The sequence below is a fragment of the Agelaius phoeniceus genome, chromosome 13 (assembly GCF_051311805.1).
Source record: "Agelaius phoeniceus isolate bAgePho1 chromosome 13, bAgePho1.hap1, whole genome shotgun sequence".
Lineage (NCBI taxonomy): Eukaryota > Metazoa > Chordata > Aves > Passeriformes > Icteridae > Agelaius > Agelaius phoeniceus.
Genome location: NC_135277.1, coordinates 670,576 through 689,251, shown reverse-complemented (window position 1 = coordinate 689,251; position 18,676 = coordinate 670,576). Strand labels below are relative to the sequence as shown.

The 18,676-nt window shown below is 49.5% G+C and overlaps 1 protein-coding gene across 2 annotated transcripts; it reads right to left on the bottom strand.

The window, feature by feature from the left end:
* Positions 1–220: 220 nt before the first annotated feature.
* GOLM2 (golgi membrane protein 2) lies at positions 221–18,249 on the bottom strand. Of its 2 annotated transcripts, XM_054641938.2 has the most exons (10): positions 17,777–18,249; positions 12,174–12,228; positions 11,083–11,185; positions 9,987–10,077; positions 8,997–9,141; positions 8,691–8,771; positions 8,254–8,352; positions 7,472–7,645; positions 4,635–4,802; positions 221–1,440 (listed from the first exon to the last, which is right to left on the bottom strand). In XM_054641938.2, exons 1-10 carry the CDS (start codon positions 18,101–18,103, stop codon positions 1,367–1,369), a joined length of 1,317 nt encoding a protein of 438 aa, XP_054497913.2. In that variant the 5' UTR covers positions 18,104–18,249; the 3' UTR covers positions 221–1,366. The 2 variants fall into 2 exon arrangements, with proteins under 2 accessions (XP_054497913.2, XP_054497914.2); XM_054641939.2 differs by lacking the exon at positions 4,635–4,802.
* Between the last annotated feature and the right edge of the window lie 427 nt (positions 18,250–18,676).

Sequence of the window (18,676 nt, the reverse complement as noted above, 5' to 3'; positions counted from 1 at the left end):
TGGTCTCATGTCAACATTTCAGAAGCAGCTCTCTATTTAGGGGTCTCCCCAAGCTGTGCCATGTGATGTGCACTACTTTGGAGAATGTGGGGTTCAGCTGGAACCGGGACACAGCCTTGAGCTCGAGTTCCACTTTTTAAATGCAGAAACTGGGGGGATTTTTTTTTTTGCCATTGACACTTGAAGTAATAATAAACTGTCTTAAAAACCCATAACAAAATTGTACAAGCATTGAACTTTATTTAAGAGGTTCACTGAGCTGGCAAGGAGCAAACCTGACCCATTACTTCAGCCCAGCACCAGAGCACAGGGATGAGGTTCAATCACCCTCACCAGGGCCATCAACCCGTGTCCACAGGAGCCCTTGGGAGAGCAGGGGGGACAATCCCCTTCATTCCCACCACTGCAGAGCAATGGAATCATCCCCATCAATTCTGAAAGTGAATACAGAATACAGAAAAGGGTCTGACTTACAGATCTGATGGAGGAAACCAAACCGTGGGATGTGCTGGGTGCCCAGGATCAGGGCAGCGAACTGGACATGAACTGGAGTGGCTAGAGCTGGGATGGACACTCTGGGACAGCACAGCAGCACCCACAGCGTGTTTACCTGGGCACAGGCTGGTCCTTCCATCGAGGGGCTGACACAGCTGCTGGACATGTGTCTCACTGACACACTTACCCTCTTTAACACAAAGATTTCCTACAAGCTGCAAATTATTTATATCACCTTTTAAATTGAGCTATTAGTTGCACAGCTTTTTTGGGATGTATCGAATTATTCAAGTCCTACTACAGATTTACAGCTCTAGCTACGAGATGTGGTCACTGCACAGGAGTTCAGTAGGATGCAGTGCTGGGTTGCAGTGAGGAGGGAGCAGTTACTGAACCATTCAGTTCCCAGTCCCTCTGACATTCCATTCTCACTGCTGTACAAGCCCCAGCACTCGGGAGCAGCAGCTCTGCCACACAGGTGGGACTGTAGAAAAGGAGTTCTTGGCTGTACATGGCTTCCACAGTGGCTTTGTTACATCAGGTACAAACTGTACAAGTTCTCTGGGTTCCAAGTGTTCTAAGTGGCAGAAACAGTTCAGCCTGTGTTTATAGACTGGGTTTAAGTGTAGAGATTATTACAGGTAAGGACCAGGCTGAGTAACCAGCTCCATGTGACAGCAAAGATGTGGGTTTAATACAACCTGCAACAGTACAAATATGTACATATGTACAGAGGGGGTCCTCTCCTCCTGCTGCTGAGCACTCTCGGCACTTGATCCTCAGCTTCCCTGGAAGCAAGAAACACTGGAGTGAAACAGGTCCAGTTTTGCAGCACCTCAGGTTCCTGGGTTGAGCTCTCTGTGCCCGGGGCCTACAGGACCCCCTCGCTGAGGCGGGACTTGCTGTAGTCCCCCAGGTCGTTCTGCAGGTCTCGCTCCTCATCATCTGCAATTACAGATTGCAATTAGATCACAACTGAAATGCTCGCATCAGATCTGATTGGTATCACTGAAAAAATACTGAAGTGCAGTTCCCAGGACATGGTGCCAAAGGGCACAGCCCTGAGCTGGCCAGGGCTGGTGGCAGGATGTGTCCAGCCCAGCTGTGAGTGCTGCAGGGGATCTCTGTCTGCAGGGCAGCCCTGCCTCACAGACTGCCTGAGTGCAGACACTGCAGACTGTCACATCAGCTGCTGGCTTTGAGACTGCCTATCAAGCTCTCAAACTCCCCCACTAAAACCCAGCTCCTGCTCCAAGTCCCATGCCCAGAGCTGACACCGTTCACAGAGGGTGGGAACCTCAGGGACTAGCACAGGGAAGTCACTGGGACCCCTTCTTCACCAAGAGCCTCCTTCCCTCAAAAAGTGAAAAACCCTAAAACTTCCATTTGCTCCAACTAATAAGCTTTTCCTGCACCTCAGAGCTATTCCTTTCTACCAGGAAAGACTCTTGTTCACAGCAAAGGAAATTCAAGCTGAGCTCCCCCAGCTCTACCTGGAGCTCTCCACACCTTCACAGCCAGCACCCCGGGAGCCAGGCAGGGGCCTGAGGTGCTGCTCCAGCAGCAAAAGGCTGGAGTTCCCCTGCATGACACGGGTTTGTTCCACAAGGAAGTGCCACCACAGCACCTGGATGGCCTGGAGTTACCCCCCCTCCACCATCCAGCCATCACTAACAGACATTTTAGAAGCTGCCACCTTCAAACATCCCCTTGCCCTTCAGCAGGTGCCTGAGGGCAGGAACCAGGCTGGGTGCTGCCCTGCCCCAAGGAACATCCCCCAAATTGGCAATTTCCCCTGGATAATTTCAATCTAAGCCTGCACATTCCTGGAGGCAAGAGAAACCACGTGGAATCCAGTGGCTTTGCAGCACATGCCACAGGCTTTGTTCAGCCTGATGCAGAGCCGGGTGATGTTTACCTGACAGCTTTTAGACAGAAATTCTCGTTCCTTTTTTTCCCCTCCCTAAACAAATATAACCACCCTCCCTTCAACCCCCCCATTCTGCCCTCTCCTGCCCTGCAGACAAATCAGTATAAAGCCTGAAGCAGCCACTTTTTCTGGAATACTGTCCCTGGAAGCTCCACCAGCCACACTCAAATCACAGCTCAGGCCAACACGACAAGTTATTAAGGAACAACAGAACAAAGCTTGGGAAATGTGGCTTGAGAAAGTAACACATCTGTTCAGACCATCTGCAGGAAGAAGCTTCCAAAAGTCACCCTTTAACCCTAGCTCTTAATCCAGTCTGTCTATACAGAGACAAAGAGGGGTTCATCAGCAGAAGGACCTTTCCCAAGTTCAAATTCCAAGCCACCAGAGCAGGGACCTTGCAGGGACCCCACCTGGAAGGGAAATGATTTGAAGGGGTCACTGTCAGTCAGAGCTCTGTTTTTCCAAACACCCCTCACACTGCAAGTTACACAAGCCCAGTCTCTGGGGTTTAACATGTTCCCACCACCTAGAGCTGTATCATGCCCACCCTTTCCAAAGAGGCACTGGGGAATGCTGCCCTTGTCAGTGCTGCTGTTCATGGCAGCCCTGCTGCCTGAGCCACCAGCTCCCCCCTGGAGACCCCACAGGCAGGTACTCACACTGATGGAGCAGCACAGAGCTCTGTGGGATGGGGACAGGGACAGAGTGCTGCATCCCTGCCCCTACGGTCTGGCTCTGCTCCCAGGGAACAAGGGACAGGACAAGAGGAAATGGCCTCAGGCTGTGCCAGGGGAGGGTCAGGTTGGATATTGGGAACATTTCTTCACAGCAAGGGCTGTCCAGAGCACCTCCACTGGGCGAGGCAGATGGCACCACCAGCACAGACTCAGCTGCACTCACAAGCTCCACAGGTGAAGCCCAGGTCAGGAACTACTGCAGCGAGGAGCTGGGCAGGACGCACTGAGGGCTCAGGGACACACAGGAGACCCTGCACTGCCTGCCCACAGCAGCCCTACACCATCAGGGGCATGGCTCCCATGGCCCCAGCACCGACAGGAAGGAGCCACAGGAAGGGACACCTGCTACTGGACCAGGCTGCTCTGCATGCCCCTGTGCCTGTGAGCTGCCAGCCCAGGGACCACCTGCCAGAGGGGCAGGTGTGACACACAAACCCCTGCAAGTCCTGAGCACAAGGGGCACACAGCAGCCTGCAGCTGGGGCAGCAGCACTGCAGTCCATTAATAAGTTAATCAATTGCCACAGGTCCTGGTCCATCCTATTCCTTCACTTGTGCATGAGTTTCAAACTGCCAGCCCAGCCCAGCCTGCTGACACTGCACTTAGCTGCATGCTCACACAGTCAGCTGCTTTCTACTGGCTTTGCCCATTCATTTTGCCTAGATGCCAGTTAAATACAGTGCCTGAAAAACCTCCAGCCAAAAAATTACTAACTTATATAACTTATGAGGGTCAAAATCAGGGAGGCTGTAGGATTTTTGTCCCATTTCCTATTTTTTCCCCCCTCTTTATTTCACATTTCCATTTAACTGGAAATACTCTCTATGTTTACCCAACATTCTCGCCCTACAGACATTCAGGCCTGTCCCAAATATCCCCCAAGAGCTGGATGGAGAAGGCAGACAAGGCAGGCAGAGGCAAGCAAGGGAGGCGATGCAGGAGCTGCATGCAGGACAGGGAATGGCCATGCACACACAGGTGTTAGGCAGCACTGGATCAGGAGCTCCAAGGTGGGTTAGCAGAACACCACAAGCCTGTTGAATCTGTGTATAATGCACAAAAGTGACACCTGGAATCACCACCTGAGGCCTCACTGCACAGCAGCTCCAGGCAGGTGTGACAAAGAGCAGGAGTTGAACCACTTCATTCCTCTATTTGACAATTTAGCAATGCCAAGGCCCAAAGCCCTCCCAGCCAGGGGCAGAGCTGGGGGTTTGGGTAAAACCATGTCTGGAATTTAGAGTCTTGCTTTTCCTAGCAGGAGCTATAGACAACTGCAGTAAGGTGCCAAAACCCTCACTCTCAAGACTTGCATTGTTGCTGTCCCACAGAGAGCGAGACCAAATTTCAAGCTTGTTTATCTGTCTGAGCAATTTGTGATCAGCTAAACCAGAGAGGCTTTACACAAATTCAACAAGTAGCTCAGCATGGATTTATCACAATGGGATGGAGGTAAGGCCCAAGCTCACCTTGGACGTCTTCTTCTCCACCATCACCATCCTCTTCCTCATTGTAAGCCAGCTCGGCCTGTTTGTCTGCCTCATACTCACCCACGTTCCCATCATCCCCATTATAATCTGCCAGTTTAGAACCCTGCTGCGGGTCCACAGGGGATTCATTCTCATCAAAGAACCGGCCTGTGGAGTAGGAAAGGAGTGAGTCAGCAGCAGAGAGGAAAGAAACAGGGAGATCCTACACGAGAGCAGATTGCAGGTGGAGGCAGCTGGGGTCTGTGGTAGATCCAGCTGGAGAGAAGGGGGGAGAAGGGAGAGGGCTGGGGCAGGGCTTGAACAAGGCTGGTGGAGCACCTCTGTGCAGGTGACACCTCCATGTCACCCTCGTGACACCTGACTGTCCCACACTCCTCTCTCCACGGGAAGGGCTGAGGGAGCGCCCAAACGGCTCCACCTTGCATTGCCCACAGGCACCAACACAAGAATCCTCAAAAAGCACAAGAGCTCTCACTCTTGGAAGGGTCAGTACCCAATTTGCTGAGGTCTGGCATCTTGCACACCCTGGAGCCAGCCAACGCTGCCCTGGTGCCCTGCAGAGGGTGCCCTGTGGCACGGGAGGGAGCCCAGCACAGGCCTGCCCTTGCTGCTCAGCTTGCAAACTCTAGCAGGCTTTACACTCTGCCTCCCTAGCAAGCTGTAACCGTTTCCAAAATGCCCCAAATCCAGTATTTTCATCTCCCAAAAAAAAACTAAGAGTGGTTCTGGAAATACGGAACGAGCAGGCAATCAGCCAGGCACACGGCGAGAGATTACTGGTGTGATGTCAGCTCAGAGCTGGTGTTTAATGGGATACTGGGAGATCTCCTCCAGCACACTGCTGGAGGGAAGCAGCTCTGAGTCTGCAGAGGTCACTGGCCTGGAAGACTCTGTGTAAATGGGAAAAATGGGATTAAAGTGTGATACAATTCTTACACACTGGGCACCAAGGCTGCCAGGGCAGGTGATGATTCCCAGTGCAAGCAACTAATGGAGAAGTAAAACTGGGGAATGATTTCAACATCAGGATTAAAAATGGACAGATGTAGAAGAAAAATTATTCCCTAAAACAATGTGTATATAAAAACCAGGACAGAAGCAGTACCATCCTGCTTCTCTGTATGGGGGAAAAGCAGCAGAATCACACCTAGCAGAGCTCAAACATACTGGAGCACCACTTTCAGGTATTTTCATAAAACAAGCAAGAAAAACACCCACGATCTGTTTAGAAATCCAAAGTTGCATACATTATTCATTGCCTGCTCATGTCTAATGGAGTGATCCTGTTGGTATTTTTGACACTGCATTATATACAAAAGCCAGGTAGGACAGTGGGATTTGCACATGTTAAACCCTAACTGAGCCATGGAAGACAAGGGCATGTACCCAACTTCCAGCAAAACCAGCCCGTGGGTAGCCACTGAAGAGACACTGTGACAAACAAGCACTGAATGAATTGAAGTTGACAGAAGGAAAGGTTGAAGTTGATGAAGAGATCCCAGGAAATGCAGCAGGCCCACAAAGGCTATGGACTGAGCTCAGGGAGCACAGTCAGTCTGGTGAACCCTTCCAGTGCCACTCCTGCCTGGGCAGGGACACCTCCCACTGCCCCAGGCTGCTCCAAGCCCCATCCAACCTGGCCTTGGACACTGCCAGAGATCCAGGGGCAGCCAAGCTGCTCTGGGAATTCTATCCCAGCCCCTGTCACCCTAAGAGGGAACAATCCCTTCCCAACATCCCATCCATCCCTGCCCTCTGGCACTGGGAGCCATTCCCTGTGTCCTGTCCCTCCATGCCTTATCCCAGTCCCTCTCCAGCTCTCCTGGAGCCCCTTTAGGCACTCTAAGGTCTCCCCAGGCTCTTCTCTCCTCCAGGCTGACCAGTCCCCCTCTGCACCCTCTGCTCCACAGCCCTCAGTCACCAACACCAGCCAGGCACCTGCCCACGGTGGGAGCTGCAGAGCTGGGCCACAGCTTGGCTCTTCCATACCAGGGGTGAGTGTTTCACCAATGGACCTCTCTAAACAGCCACTGACCATCAGGACAGACCCCTACACAAACCTGGATTAGCTATGTCCTTCCATGATAAGTGTCTCCCTCATTGCAGCATTAAAAGCTACAACCAGAGTTATTCCAAAGAGAAGAGACTAAGTGGGGACAATTCCTGACCCCCTCAGAGCCTACAATGGAGACATTTCCTTCCCAGCTCCAAATACCCCCATCATTTAATCTGTGACAAGGAAAGAGAGACAGTCCATGAACAAACCCAACCACTGAAACGAGAAGCTGTCACTGCAGAAGTTTCTTCCAGAAGCTGCTTTGATAAAATAAGGAGCCTTGCAGGATACACAGAGTGGAAGCCAGGCCTGCCCAGGTTCTGTGATAATTTGTAATACACTTGTCCTTGCTCCATCACAAAGTTCTATGAGTGATATTAAAACAACCAAAGTTTTCTCAGTTTTGACTGAATTCCTACAATATTGTCCAAAAAGTGTACTGAAGTTAAGTAATAAAGTGAGTAACTCAGCATCCTGCATGTATCAAAGTTCTGACTTAAACCAATTTATCCATGCAGTAATTTCCAAAAATATCTTAAATTCCAATAAGGAAATAATTTTTTAAAATAGCTGAATGTACATGTGAAAAATAACACATTAAAGCCCATCTTTTACCCAGGAACACATTATATTCCTTCTCAGACTCCCTCTCTGAAGCCACCCTCTGCAATGGTCCCCATTTTCCAGACAGGTACTTACACAGATAAAAAATGAAGGGATTTTTTTAATATATGGAAGTGTGTGATATTGGCCAACTTACTTTGCTTAATCTTCTGCAAGTCACTAACTCGGCTCTTTGGGATTTTTATCTGGTCTGGCTCAGCCTTGTGCTCTTTCTGGGTTTCCACATTTTCTTCAAAATTCAAGTGCTGGAGAGAATTTGGAGGGATCTGCTTGGCAATGTCAGCGTTTCCATCACTGTCACTGGGCAAACCTACAAGGTTGAAATGGGAAGTTACACTCAGAACTTTAGCAGGACAGGACTGGAACAAGCCACCTGCAGTGCAGGCATCACCTGATATTCTCTGACCTTAAAGTGACTGGATCAAGCACTGAGTCTATTTTCTTTGGGTTTGTCTCTCTTCTAACTGCAATTCCTCCACACCCTTTCACTGCAGGACTTCCAAGTTCTCACATCCTAAACCTTCCCCATGTCACCCTCAAGTGAGCTGTTCCCAGGGACAGGAGGACACTGAGCAGGGAACAGGAACATCTGATTGTGGCTACCAAGAGATCAACAACCCACCCCTGAGGAGGTGGTGCAGCCCTAATTAGTACCCAAAGGGGAACCCTCATTTCAATTACTCTGTCCACTGGAGGAATCTTGAAGCACTTATCTTTGAAACTTCTAATTCTAATTTAGCTATGACTGGTCAAAAGGCTCAGAAATTATTGGTTTGGAGGATACAAGAAGAGATCATACAATAGCAGCCAAGTACCTCAGCCAGGTGAAAACACAGGCTTGGATCCTGCAGAAATTTATCCTTGGTTCTCTTCTTGTTACCAAAATATTGTCCCATCACCTGCTAACAGGAATTTTACCTGGTGCCAGGTTTGGAGCATGGGGCTGTTCGGTTGGAAGATTGCTAACAGACTGATGAGCTTCACTTTTAGGAGCTGAGATAAGTGGCCTCTTTAAAGCTAAAACAGAACACAGGGACAAAAGCATTAATGTGAAACAAACACACGATTTACCTGGTCTTGCTCTAACAATCCTGTAAGCTTCTATTTTTTTATAATTTTCTTAATGAAAATATAAAAGGTAAGATTTCAGGAGGGGCATTATCCAAAACATTCCATTTTGAGAATTCAAACCTCTAAGGCACAGTAGAAATGATCTGATTTTACACCCCACTTGAATTTTATTACCACAGAGAGATTTTAAAAGCCTGCACTCACTGTGAACCACATGGTGCTCACACACAACATCTACATCACCAAGACCCAAATGTGAAAGAATGAAGAGTATTTCTCCTAACCAGTGGGAGTATCTTCAGCTTTAGCAGGGTCATTATCTTCTATTTCAGGCATGCCTGCATCTCCTCCTGGCTTGATTTTCTCTGCAAGACAAGAAAAGGATATTCTGCCTTACTAACCCTTCAGTCTGAACTGTGAATTTCCCTCTTGTGGAAGGCTCTAATTTAGAACAATCACTGCAGCTAATCAATATACCTGAGCCAAACAATTCCTCCTCCTGCTTCAGAGAAACGCACAGTCTGGAGGCTGGCAAAGGCTGCAACCCAAGTGGCCCATTCTCTATCACAAATGCCCAAAAAAGGAAATACCTTTGCCATTTGCAACATGTTCTGAAGGCTCCTCATTCTTCACTATGTCTTTATCTTCCACCTCTGCAACAGTCTCAGGTATTGCCTGGTCACCATTGCTGGGGCTGACTGCAGTGTCTTTACTAGACTGAACTTTTTGTGTGGCCTGTTAAAAAAATAAGGAGACAACATTAAACACTTCCCTGGAGATTACAAAATAAACATGCTCAAATTCAAGGTTACTTTGGGTCAGCAAAACTGCATTTATGAATTTAGTGATCACCAAAGCAAAGAGCAGAGCACTCTATGCACATAGCTGGACCCTGGAAACACAACTGGACAGAAAATGTTCATCACAGCACAGCTGCAGGACATTTCCACTGCCATACACAGGTGTTAAGCACAACAAAACCAGGTTAAGGTAAGCCTTAAGCCTCAGGTCAGAGCCTTGAAACAATTCTAGACTGTAAGAGAAGATGTGACAAACTTGCTCTCAGTCTGCCCTATTATTTGAGATGTTTATAGATGAAGTAAGGAGACAAAATTTTAAGCATCTGTTTGCAGGAAAGAGGCCCAACTTCTACTGGCAGCCTGCTTGATGTAATCACACCCTTGATACCATTCCAGTACCATCACAATTTGCATCACATTAGCACCTCAGGCCTCGGCAGAGCTCAGGCTCCCTCCGCAGTAACCTGGGTAAGGCTGTGAGAGCACAGACCCCACCCTGGAGAGCTGAACAGAGAGATCCACGTTACAGGCAACAACTGAAATCCTCTGCAATGACATCATGGAGCAAGGCTGGAGCACAGCAAAGAATCTGGCCTCAGCTTCCAGCTCAGCCCAGTGGGTGAGACAGTAGGCAGATTTCTTACACTAACACCCACTTAGAGCTGCTCAGGGGGATACTGAACACAAAGTTAGGGCAGAAATGTCCCAGGCCTCCACATCTCTGAGGCAAACAGCAGGCTTTGGGCTCTTCTCATTCAACACAAACTTTTTTGGCATTACCTTTTGTTCCCGAGCAATTTGGTCCATTAATTTCTTGATGTTCTCTTCATGCTGCAGTCTCATTTCCTTGATCTGCTGCCCACACTGCAGGCTTGAGGAGAAACACACCGTTAGTTACACTTCATTTGTTGGATCTGCTCTCCCACAAATAAAATAAGGGGGAAAATATGAAGTGGCACAAAAAGCCAAACCTGAGCTATAACCAGAATAGTCTGTCCAAGAAGCCTGGTCCTGGCATGTATATGGAGTGGGAATGGACTGAATACAGTAAGAAAGCAGAGCTGGAAAAAAGTAGGCACAGAGCCGAGAAAACAGTAAAATAAAGAGAATGGCCTTGAATATACTTCCTCCAGAAGCTGGAATGCAACCAAAAGGTCAAGCTGCACAGTTAATCTGTCCACAAATATTCATTCCTCTGGGAAAGCAACGTGTCTCTCCTGGCTGTCAACAGAGAAGGTGCACGAGTGCCACTATCAGTTACTGCTCCCAACTCAAATAACACCATCTGAATACACAGCCAGCTGCCCCAACTTCCCCAGCAAGCCACAACATCAGCCCAATCACCAAAACTCCCATGTCCCACAAACTCTGAGCGTAGCACAGAACTTTATGTGTGTAAAAGTTTCAAACACTTTCTCAAGAGTTAAGTCTTCCTTACTTTTCAAAGCAGGAGTATTTGTTCTCCTCGTTTCTCTATCATCAACTGAAAGGGCTGAAGTCAACTTAAAATTTTAATCTACACAAGGTGCGTTCAGCTTCAGCTGCAACAAATGAAACTACACTGCTAGAAAGGCAGCAATTAACAATGCTGGTGACACAGGACTTGTCCTTTAGACTCCTTCATGTGTTAATGAACCAAATCTCCATGTTATAAAAAATACATTGACTTAAAAATGCAGAACGATTCCACTAAGATTCCCCTTAGCTCCTATCTCAGGCTGGGGAAAGGACTACATCACAAAGAACTTGAAAGTCAAACAGTCAGCTCAGTCATGTCTGATGATTAGCAGACACAAGATTAATTAGCACTTTTTAGTAAAAGCAGGCCCCCCTCACGCACACCAGCCTGCAGCTCCCAGCACTCCTGAGGACATACCTGTCATACTCCAGCCTCCTTGTCAGGTAGGTGTTGTTCTTCTTGTACTCGTGCAGCTGATCTTCCTGGCGGATGAACTCCTGCCGCAACTCCGCCAGTTGCTCTGGGCCAAAAGAGCAAAACCAGCATGAATACAGAAAGATAACAAAAAATGCCCTGTGGCAGATAGCAGTTCCAATATTGCTAAGTAAGTAAGAAATTGCTCAAGTTTCATGTCTAGACATACTTCAAAGATTCTTAAACCAATGTGAAGAAGATGCCACTTTACTCATGTATGCCAGATGGCAGCATGAATTAGAGACAAATTCTTCTGATACTATGCCAATCTCCCTAAGTGTTTCTGCACCTTTGCATTCAGAAACCTTGCACAACACTATTTCCCTTATCTGCTGGAAATGTCCATAATTTCCTGAATGGCTCTGTCACTCTGAGTAACACAGAAGTGCTGCCAAGTTGCTCCAGGCAGGATGCTCAAACACTGTTTGTGGCAGTGAGTGTACAAAAGGAGGCACCTTTCTGCTACCTGTAAAGCCAACATGAATTTCCTGTCTTCACAACTGCTCCAGAAGTTCTCCCTGCTCCTCAGGCTACGAATAATGAAGCTCCCTACTATTTTAAGCTGCAGCTACATGGATACAGGCAGAGCCCATGTGTGTTGTGTGCAGGCATGTTCAGATGTGATCACGTTCTGGCTCACTCTGAAGTGCTCTGAATACAGCAACATCCCAGGCTTTATAATCATGTCTGTACAGAACTGCAGAGATGTGTCCTGGACCTTTTCTAACCTAGCATAACCATCACAGTCTTTCTGATCAAACTCTGCTAAACTGCATGTTTGGCCATGAAAATGGTTCTACTGTCTTGTAACTCAGCAGTGCCAGAACACACATCCTTTCTGCAGCAAGGTGAGAGCCAGCTCTGCACTTACCCACACCAGGTAACAAACACAATGAGATTTCACATTATGAGAAATGTGAAATTACGAGTTCCAGCATCACCAGATCCTTCATTTATACTGCATCCTGCAGCACCTGGGCAGTTAAAATGCACAACTTCAGCCTGCCAAATGAGTTTGGCCATGAATCCCTCACCCTTTAGCCGATGTATGTCTGCCATCTGATACGAGATGTTGTTCTGCAGCTTCATCTGGAAGAAAGAAAAGGATTAATAAATACATGTGACCAGCAGGCTGGGAAGGGTTTGGGCTGGGAAGACTCAGGTGTGTCTGTTTGCTTGGTGAAGCAACGTATGGACAGGATTATCAGAGTGACGTGCACAAAGTTACTGTAAATCCAAGAAATGTGTATTTAGTGAGTGTAAGTGACATCACCAAACTAAACACTGTGTTCAGGCTTTGCTAACAAAGGCTTAAATTTTAATTCCAGAACATATTTATATAAAAAAAACCCAGATTGTCTCAACTAAAATAAACATGCTGCATCCTGATATTGCAAGAGGGACAGTAAACAGCCAATGTCAAAGCACAGGTGGATATATATATCCAAAAATAAATACAGCATCAACAGCAAAACCAATTGTTACCTAAGATATATGATATAATAGAATTGTTATATTTAAATAGCTCTTTTATATGCTGCTATCTAACATCCTAACACATTTTATTTTGAGAGAGAATCTTACACCAGTAAACAACAACAGCTTTTAATTTGGCATTTTTAGTAAGGAAAAAAATAGTTACAATAAGTAAGAAATACACGTACACACAGCCCTGAAGTAAAGATGCTTTGTTTTGTCATTACATAAAGACAAAACCCAGCAGGAACAAAGAGAAAGATTAATGTGTGGAATATTCTGAGAAAGCAGGTAAAAATCCCTGCCTGCCCTCAGGCATTTCGGGTGCTGTGGCTGTTTTTCTAGCAATTTCACAGTGGTACAAAGGGTAACTGCAGGAAGGTGCTGAGCAGGGCTGTCACGCGTGGGTGACAAGGTCAGCATCACCTCTGGGAACAGCACACTGCAGTGCCAGCACAGCCCCTTGGCCAGGACATGGTGGGACAGACATGGGGACACACCAGGACACAGGGCCTGTTTCGGTTCCCCCCTCAGCCCCTGAAGTGTCTGTGTCAGTCACCTCCGTTTCCTGTCAAACACCCCAAAACACCCCTGCCCTGTCTTTAGCACTTCCTCCCTGCACCCGAGCCTTCCCTTTTATCAAATTCTTCGTTCTTTAAAGGCATTCCCCATTGTGGTTTTGTTGTCACAAAAGCACTCTGAGCAGGCTGATGCCTTTGTCCTGTGTGGGTGCCCTCCAGCCATGCAGGAACTGCAGCGATGGTGCTCTCCTGCAGCACAGTGTGAACATCCCACAGCTCTGGGCACACAGCAGAGCCTCCAAGGGCAGCTGAGCTTTTGTGCCAGCCTGCAGGATCCTGCCTCACCCCTGGAGCACAGACAAAACCTGACCCACGCCCAAAACAAGAGCCAAGGGGGTTCTAGGGCCTGGAGGGGCACCACCGCAGCTCCCGCCTGTGACAGGACAAAGCACTGCTTCACCCAAGGCTTTTCCCAAAAAAGAAAGCAAGCAGAACTGGACAATTCTAGGGACAGAGCAGAAAAACCAGTAAATAAACAAAATGGCCTTGAACATATTTCCTCCAAACCCTGGAACATAAGTGAAAAGTCCAGCTCCACAGTTAATCTGTCAGCATTTATTAATTCCACCAGGAATGTGATCTTTAAGAAACCTGAGCCCTCTGACCACAGCGCTCTGAAAGAGGGACAAAATTACTGCCCAAAGGGACACTGAAGGAGCCTCCTGGCATGTCAGAGCCACCTTTGCCTCATGCTCTGCCCACCGAGGCACTCAAGGCCCCCTTACAGGATGCACAAAGCAACATCTCATCAGTGCCAGTCTGGGTAGGACTTGTAGAGCTTCACTTCAAATGCACAACTGGCCCTGCAGTGGGGACACGCAGGGAAGCAGAAGACACGAGTCACCCCCAGGCCTCTCCATCCACTGGGCACCCACTGTGCCAGCTCCCCCTCCAACAGGGGGCAGGGGAGCAGCTACACCCAGTGATTTGTTGTGTGAATGAACAAGGATCTCCCCCTCTTGCAAAACTACAGGCAATAATCACATTTTCCTGTATTCCACTCTAATGCAGCTGTTTCCCAGAACCCAATAAATCTGTGAACAAAGGAGATCCTGGGAAGTAGCAGGGTCTATTTTCAGAGCCTCATCTATGAGAATCCCTCACACACAAACCCTTCCCACTGGCTCTTGCTTATCCCATAACCATGTGCCTGGCTGGGGGAGGGCTGCTGTCTGTGAGCAGGAGCTGCATGGGAATGTGCAGCACTTTTATCACACAATCTTTCCTTCTGGTGATTTTGAGTTTCAGAGAGAAGTGACAGAATTTATATCCAAACCAGCTCAGCTGACAGCAAATGTCCCTCATCTGAAGGACAGAAAAGGAGGAAGCTTTTTTATGATTCATGGGATCTGTTCCACCTACACATGCAAAACCCACGATCCATGAGCCGTGGCGCAGGTCCAGCTCTTCCTTGGCCCCATCCTCCTTTGGTCTAGACCTGTTTGTATTGCTGAGCTGTCAGGGGCTCCTCGGGGCCTTTCCAAGCACTTGGGATGGAGAAAATAAACCCTCTGCAGCCCAGTGAGCCCTGCACAGGAAAAAAAACCCACCAGAAATCCTATGCATGGTCATGTGGCAACCCTCCAGTGAATCCTGAGTTGTGAATCTTGCGGTGTAACAACTCCACATTGCTGCTGTCAAGCTACAGCTTTGCAAACTGGAGAGTTACCAAGTTTTGGCAACAAAGAGCAGACCCAGCTGCTGCTGGGGATGTTTGACTAAACAGCTCATCCCAAGCATTTCTGGGCAGCAGGTAAGGGCAGGGCAGTGCTGCACAGCTGGCACGGCCAGCAGCAGGCAGGGAATGAGAGGTGCTCCATGCACTAGGCGCCTGCCACCTGGAAGCTCTCCACCACGCACTGCTGCCAGCCCCAAGGCAGCATGCTCACAGCAAATGGATGTGCTGAGCTATGGAAAAACCCCAAACCCACCAGCGTGCTGCCAAAAGCCCATGGAATGCCCAGGGAGCTGGTGCTACCTGAGCACGCACTTCAAAAGAGACCTCCTTGCTTGTTCCAGGTCCAACAGACCCTCAGGAGCTCACCACAGGAGGGGAGAATTCCCAAGAATTCATGTTTTCCCGTTTCTTTTTAAACACAAGACACTGGGTCACACTCCCATATTTGCTCCCAAAAGCAAACAACACCCTGGTGCAGTGTGATGGGCTCGTTCCACAAGCAGGGGACAGAGGGGAGAGCCAGGGGTTTGGCCTTGACTCCAGAAATCCCTGAGCCAAGAGCAGGCTGCTGCAGAAACTGGGGTTGCCTCAGCACTGGGAAAGGCACTTGATTTATGTGACCACAAGGCAAAGAACCTCAGCTGAGGACAAAGGAGCACAAAGCACAACTGACACAGAGACTCTTCAAATGAGTTTTCCTTAAAATGAGCCTGAATTTGTTGTGATCACTTGATACCAATGCTGGGGTTTTATTTCAACTCCTGCATTTCACAAACGGACTAAGATCACAGGTAATGAGCAGTTGGGTCAGACAGACTTGCCAAATTCTATTCTGAGAGGAAAAACATTATTATTCAAGACTTTTGTGGTCAGACACTTTATATCTACTACTGTTTCCTTGTGACAGACTTTCATTCTCTAAAGCAAAGCTTTACTCTCTACTCTCACAGAAGCAGTAGTCCTCAAAAAAAAAGTAATTTAAAGGGTTTTAGGAAAAAATAAACATTGTTGCCACTGAGAAAAGACAGTGGCTTACATGGGAGGAAAAAAGGCCAATGACTGGTTTTTGATAAAATCCTGCTCTTCTGGCCTCTTAGGGCACTCTGAACATTTTGAACAACAGAGAGAGGATGTTCAAAAGCTACGAGCTCACACGGCCTTACCCAGCAGCTTCTGGAACAAAGGAGGAAGACTCCCGGCACACGCTGCAGGCAATTAACACTAAATTTGATTTGGCAGGTTTACGGGGCAGGTTCCTCTGGCTCTGCCCTGTGCAGTGTCACACTCAGAGCGCCCAAAGCCCAGGCAGATGTCAGGGAGCAGCAGAGGGTGGGCAGGCAGGGGCAGCCAGCAGCAGCCTCCAACAGCCAATGCTGCACCACCCAGCTCAGGCCTGCACCTCCTGCCCCGGTGCCCTACAGGACCACAGAATTCCAAAATAACAATAACACCAATTCCTTGCATTAAAGCACCCCTTGTCGTGCAGCCCAGTAACTGATCCCAGAATCCCTGAGGCTGGATAAGCCCTCCCAGACCATCCAGCCCAACTTGTGCCTGATCCCCACCTTGTCACTGCCCAGAGCACATCCAGGAATTCCCTGCACACCTCCAGGGATGGGGACTCCAAACCTCCCTGGGCAGTTCCAGGGCCTGACCATTCCTTCCAGGAAGAAATCCTTCCTCAACTGTGCCTGACAGCTTACCTGAATCCTGCCAGGGCAGTTTTACACCCACAGGCAGAGACACTAACACACCAAACAAGCTGACTGCCCTTTTGCAGACAGAAGGGAAAGCATCTTGGCTAAACCCCAACTGCTTTGGAATCACTGAATCACTGAGGCTGGAAAACACCTTTAAGATCATGGAGTCCATGTCATATCCAACTGGAATTTTCACTGCAATCTAAGGAAAAATAAAAATTAAAAATATGCTTGCTGAACAGCCAAAGGGCTTAGTTTTAATGGTTCAGTAGGAAACATTAATACAAACTTAATCAGTTTGAGGGAGTCTAACTCTTGAGTGCGATGTGTACATATTTGGCTTTTTCTGTGACAACTCAATGCATTTTCTGAGGCTGTTCATCCAATGTGCAATAAGAAAGGGCCAGAAAAACAAACCTAGCCAGCAATAACCCTGGAGAGTGTGGCATTTCCATAAATCCCACTGTGAGAACAGTGTTCAATGAGCAGAGAGATGACCTGCATGCAAATACACCCCACACGCCCCCTGAGCAGGACTTGTGTGCTGAGCCCCATGAACTTCCCTGTTCAGGACGGTTATGAAAGCACAACAGTGAAAGTTGAACCATTCACTCATCTTCCACAACAAAAGAAATCCCCAGGCCACCCCCACTGAACGGGCCAGCTGAATTTTCAATGAGCTTGGCTTCTCCAAGCCAAGGAAAATGACACGTTAGTCAGCAGCAGGCTTTTTTGGTTTTTTTTTTTCTCAAGTACACGCTGGCAGCATAAAAATCAGAGTGTGCTGTACCAGGCATTCCAAGAGGCAAGCTCAGGGTGCTACTGAACACCAGACTGATTTCATTTCCCTTGAAACTGTAGTTTTTGCGTCTGGTTTCTTGAATGATCACAAAAGATCAAATATTCTCAGCAGAGACAGAAAGCTAAAAAAACAATAAGTAAATTTGAAACAGCCGTCTGGAAACGAGCGATCTCTCGGGATTTTCATTGTTCACAGGACATGTCCAGCTCTTTTGGGGGACATTTTCATTAAACAGAGAGCGCAGCAGCTGTCCCAGCAGCACCAAACCTGAGCCTCGGGGCTCGGGTCACTGCCGGGCTGCAGAGGCTGCGGGGACACCCTGGGCAAGCGAGGACCGACAGCGCCCCGGGCTGAGCCGCCCCGCAGGGCACCGGGAGCCCTCGCCGCCCCCTGCCCTTACCTTGCCGTCCTCGCAGCGCTTCACCTGGCCGTCCCTGGCCTGCAGCTGGCTGCTCAGGTGGCTGTAGTCCGCCTCCTTCTGCTCCAGCTGCTTCCTGTGCGAGTCCACCTTGCCCAGCAGGTCCGAGTTGCGCCGCTCCAGGCGGCCCCGCGCCACCTCGGTGCGCTGGGCCTGGCTCTGCAGCTCGGCCAGCTCCTCCCGCAGCAGGGCCTGCCGCGACGCCGCGTTCCAGCAGTGGAAGGCGAGCACGGCGATCACGGCCAGCAGCCCCACGAGCACCAGCGAGGGCAGGCGGCCGCCCCGGCGGTTCGCCCCGAACCCCACCATGGGGGAGGCCGCGGGCGGGGGCTTCGGGCGAAGCGGGGAAGGCGCTCAGGGGGCCTGAGCGTGCGGGGGATGTGAGGGGAAGGGAATACCCTGAGGGGGGAAGAGGGAATGACCGGGGCGAACTGGGGGGTCCGCGGGGAGGGGGGTGAGGTGGGGGGGGTGAAGAAGGGAAGAGGCCCTGAGGGCAGCGGGCTCGGGGAGCTGGGAGAGAAGGGCGGGAGGGAAGAGCCCGAGGGGAGCGGGCGGTGGCCGGCAGGGCTGTGCCGGTGCCGGTACAGCCGAGCCGCCGCCGCCACCGGGCCGTGCGGGACCGACCGGCCGAGCCGCCACCGCGGCGCCCCGCCCACCGCCCGCCCCTTGCGGCTCTCGCGAGAGGAGCCCGAGGAGCGCTCGCGAGAGCCGGGCCCCGCCTGCCCTGAGGCGGCGTGTGCCAGGCGGCACGGGTGGGAGGGCGGCATGGCAGGGGCGTGCTAAAGGACATTAAAAAACTCCCCCCTTTCCGCCAGTGTCACACCGTGTCGTGCGCGGAGAAACGCTAAAGGACGTTAAAAACCTGCCCGTGTCACACCGTGC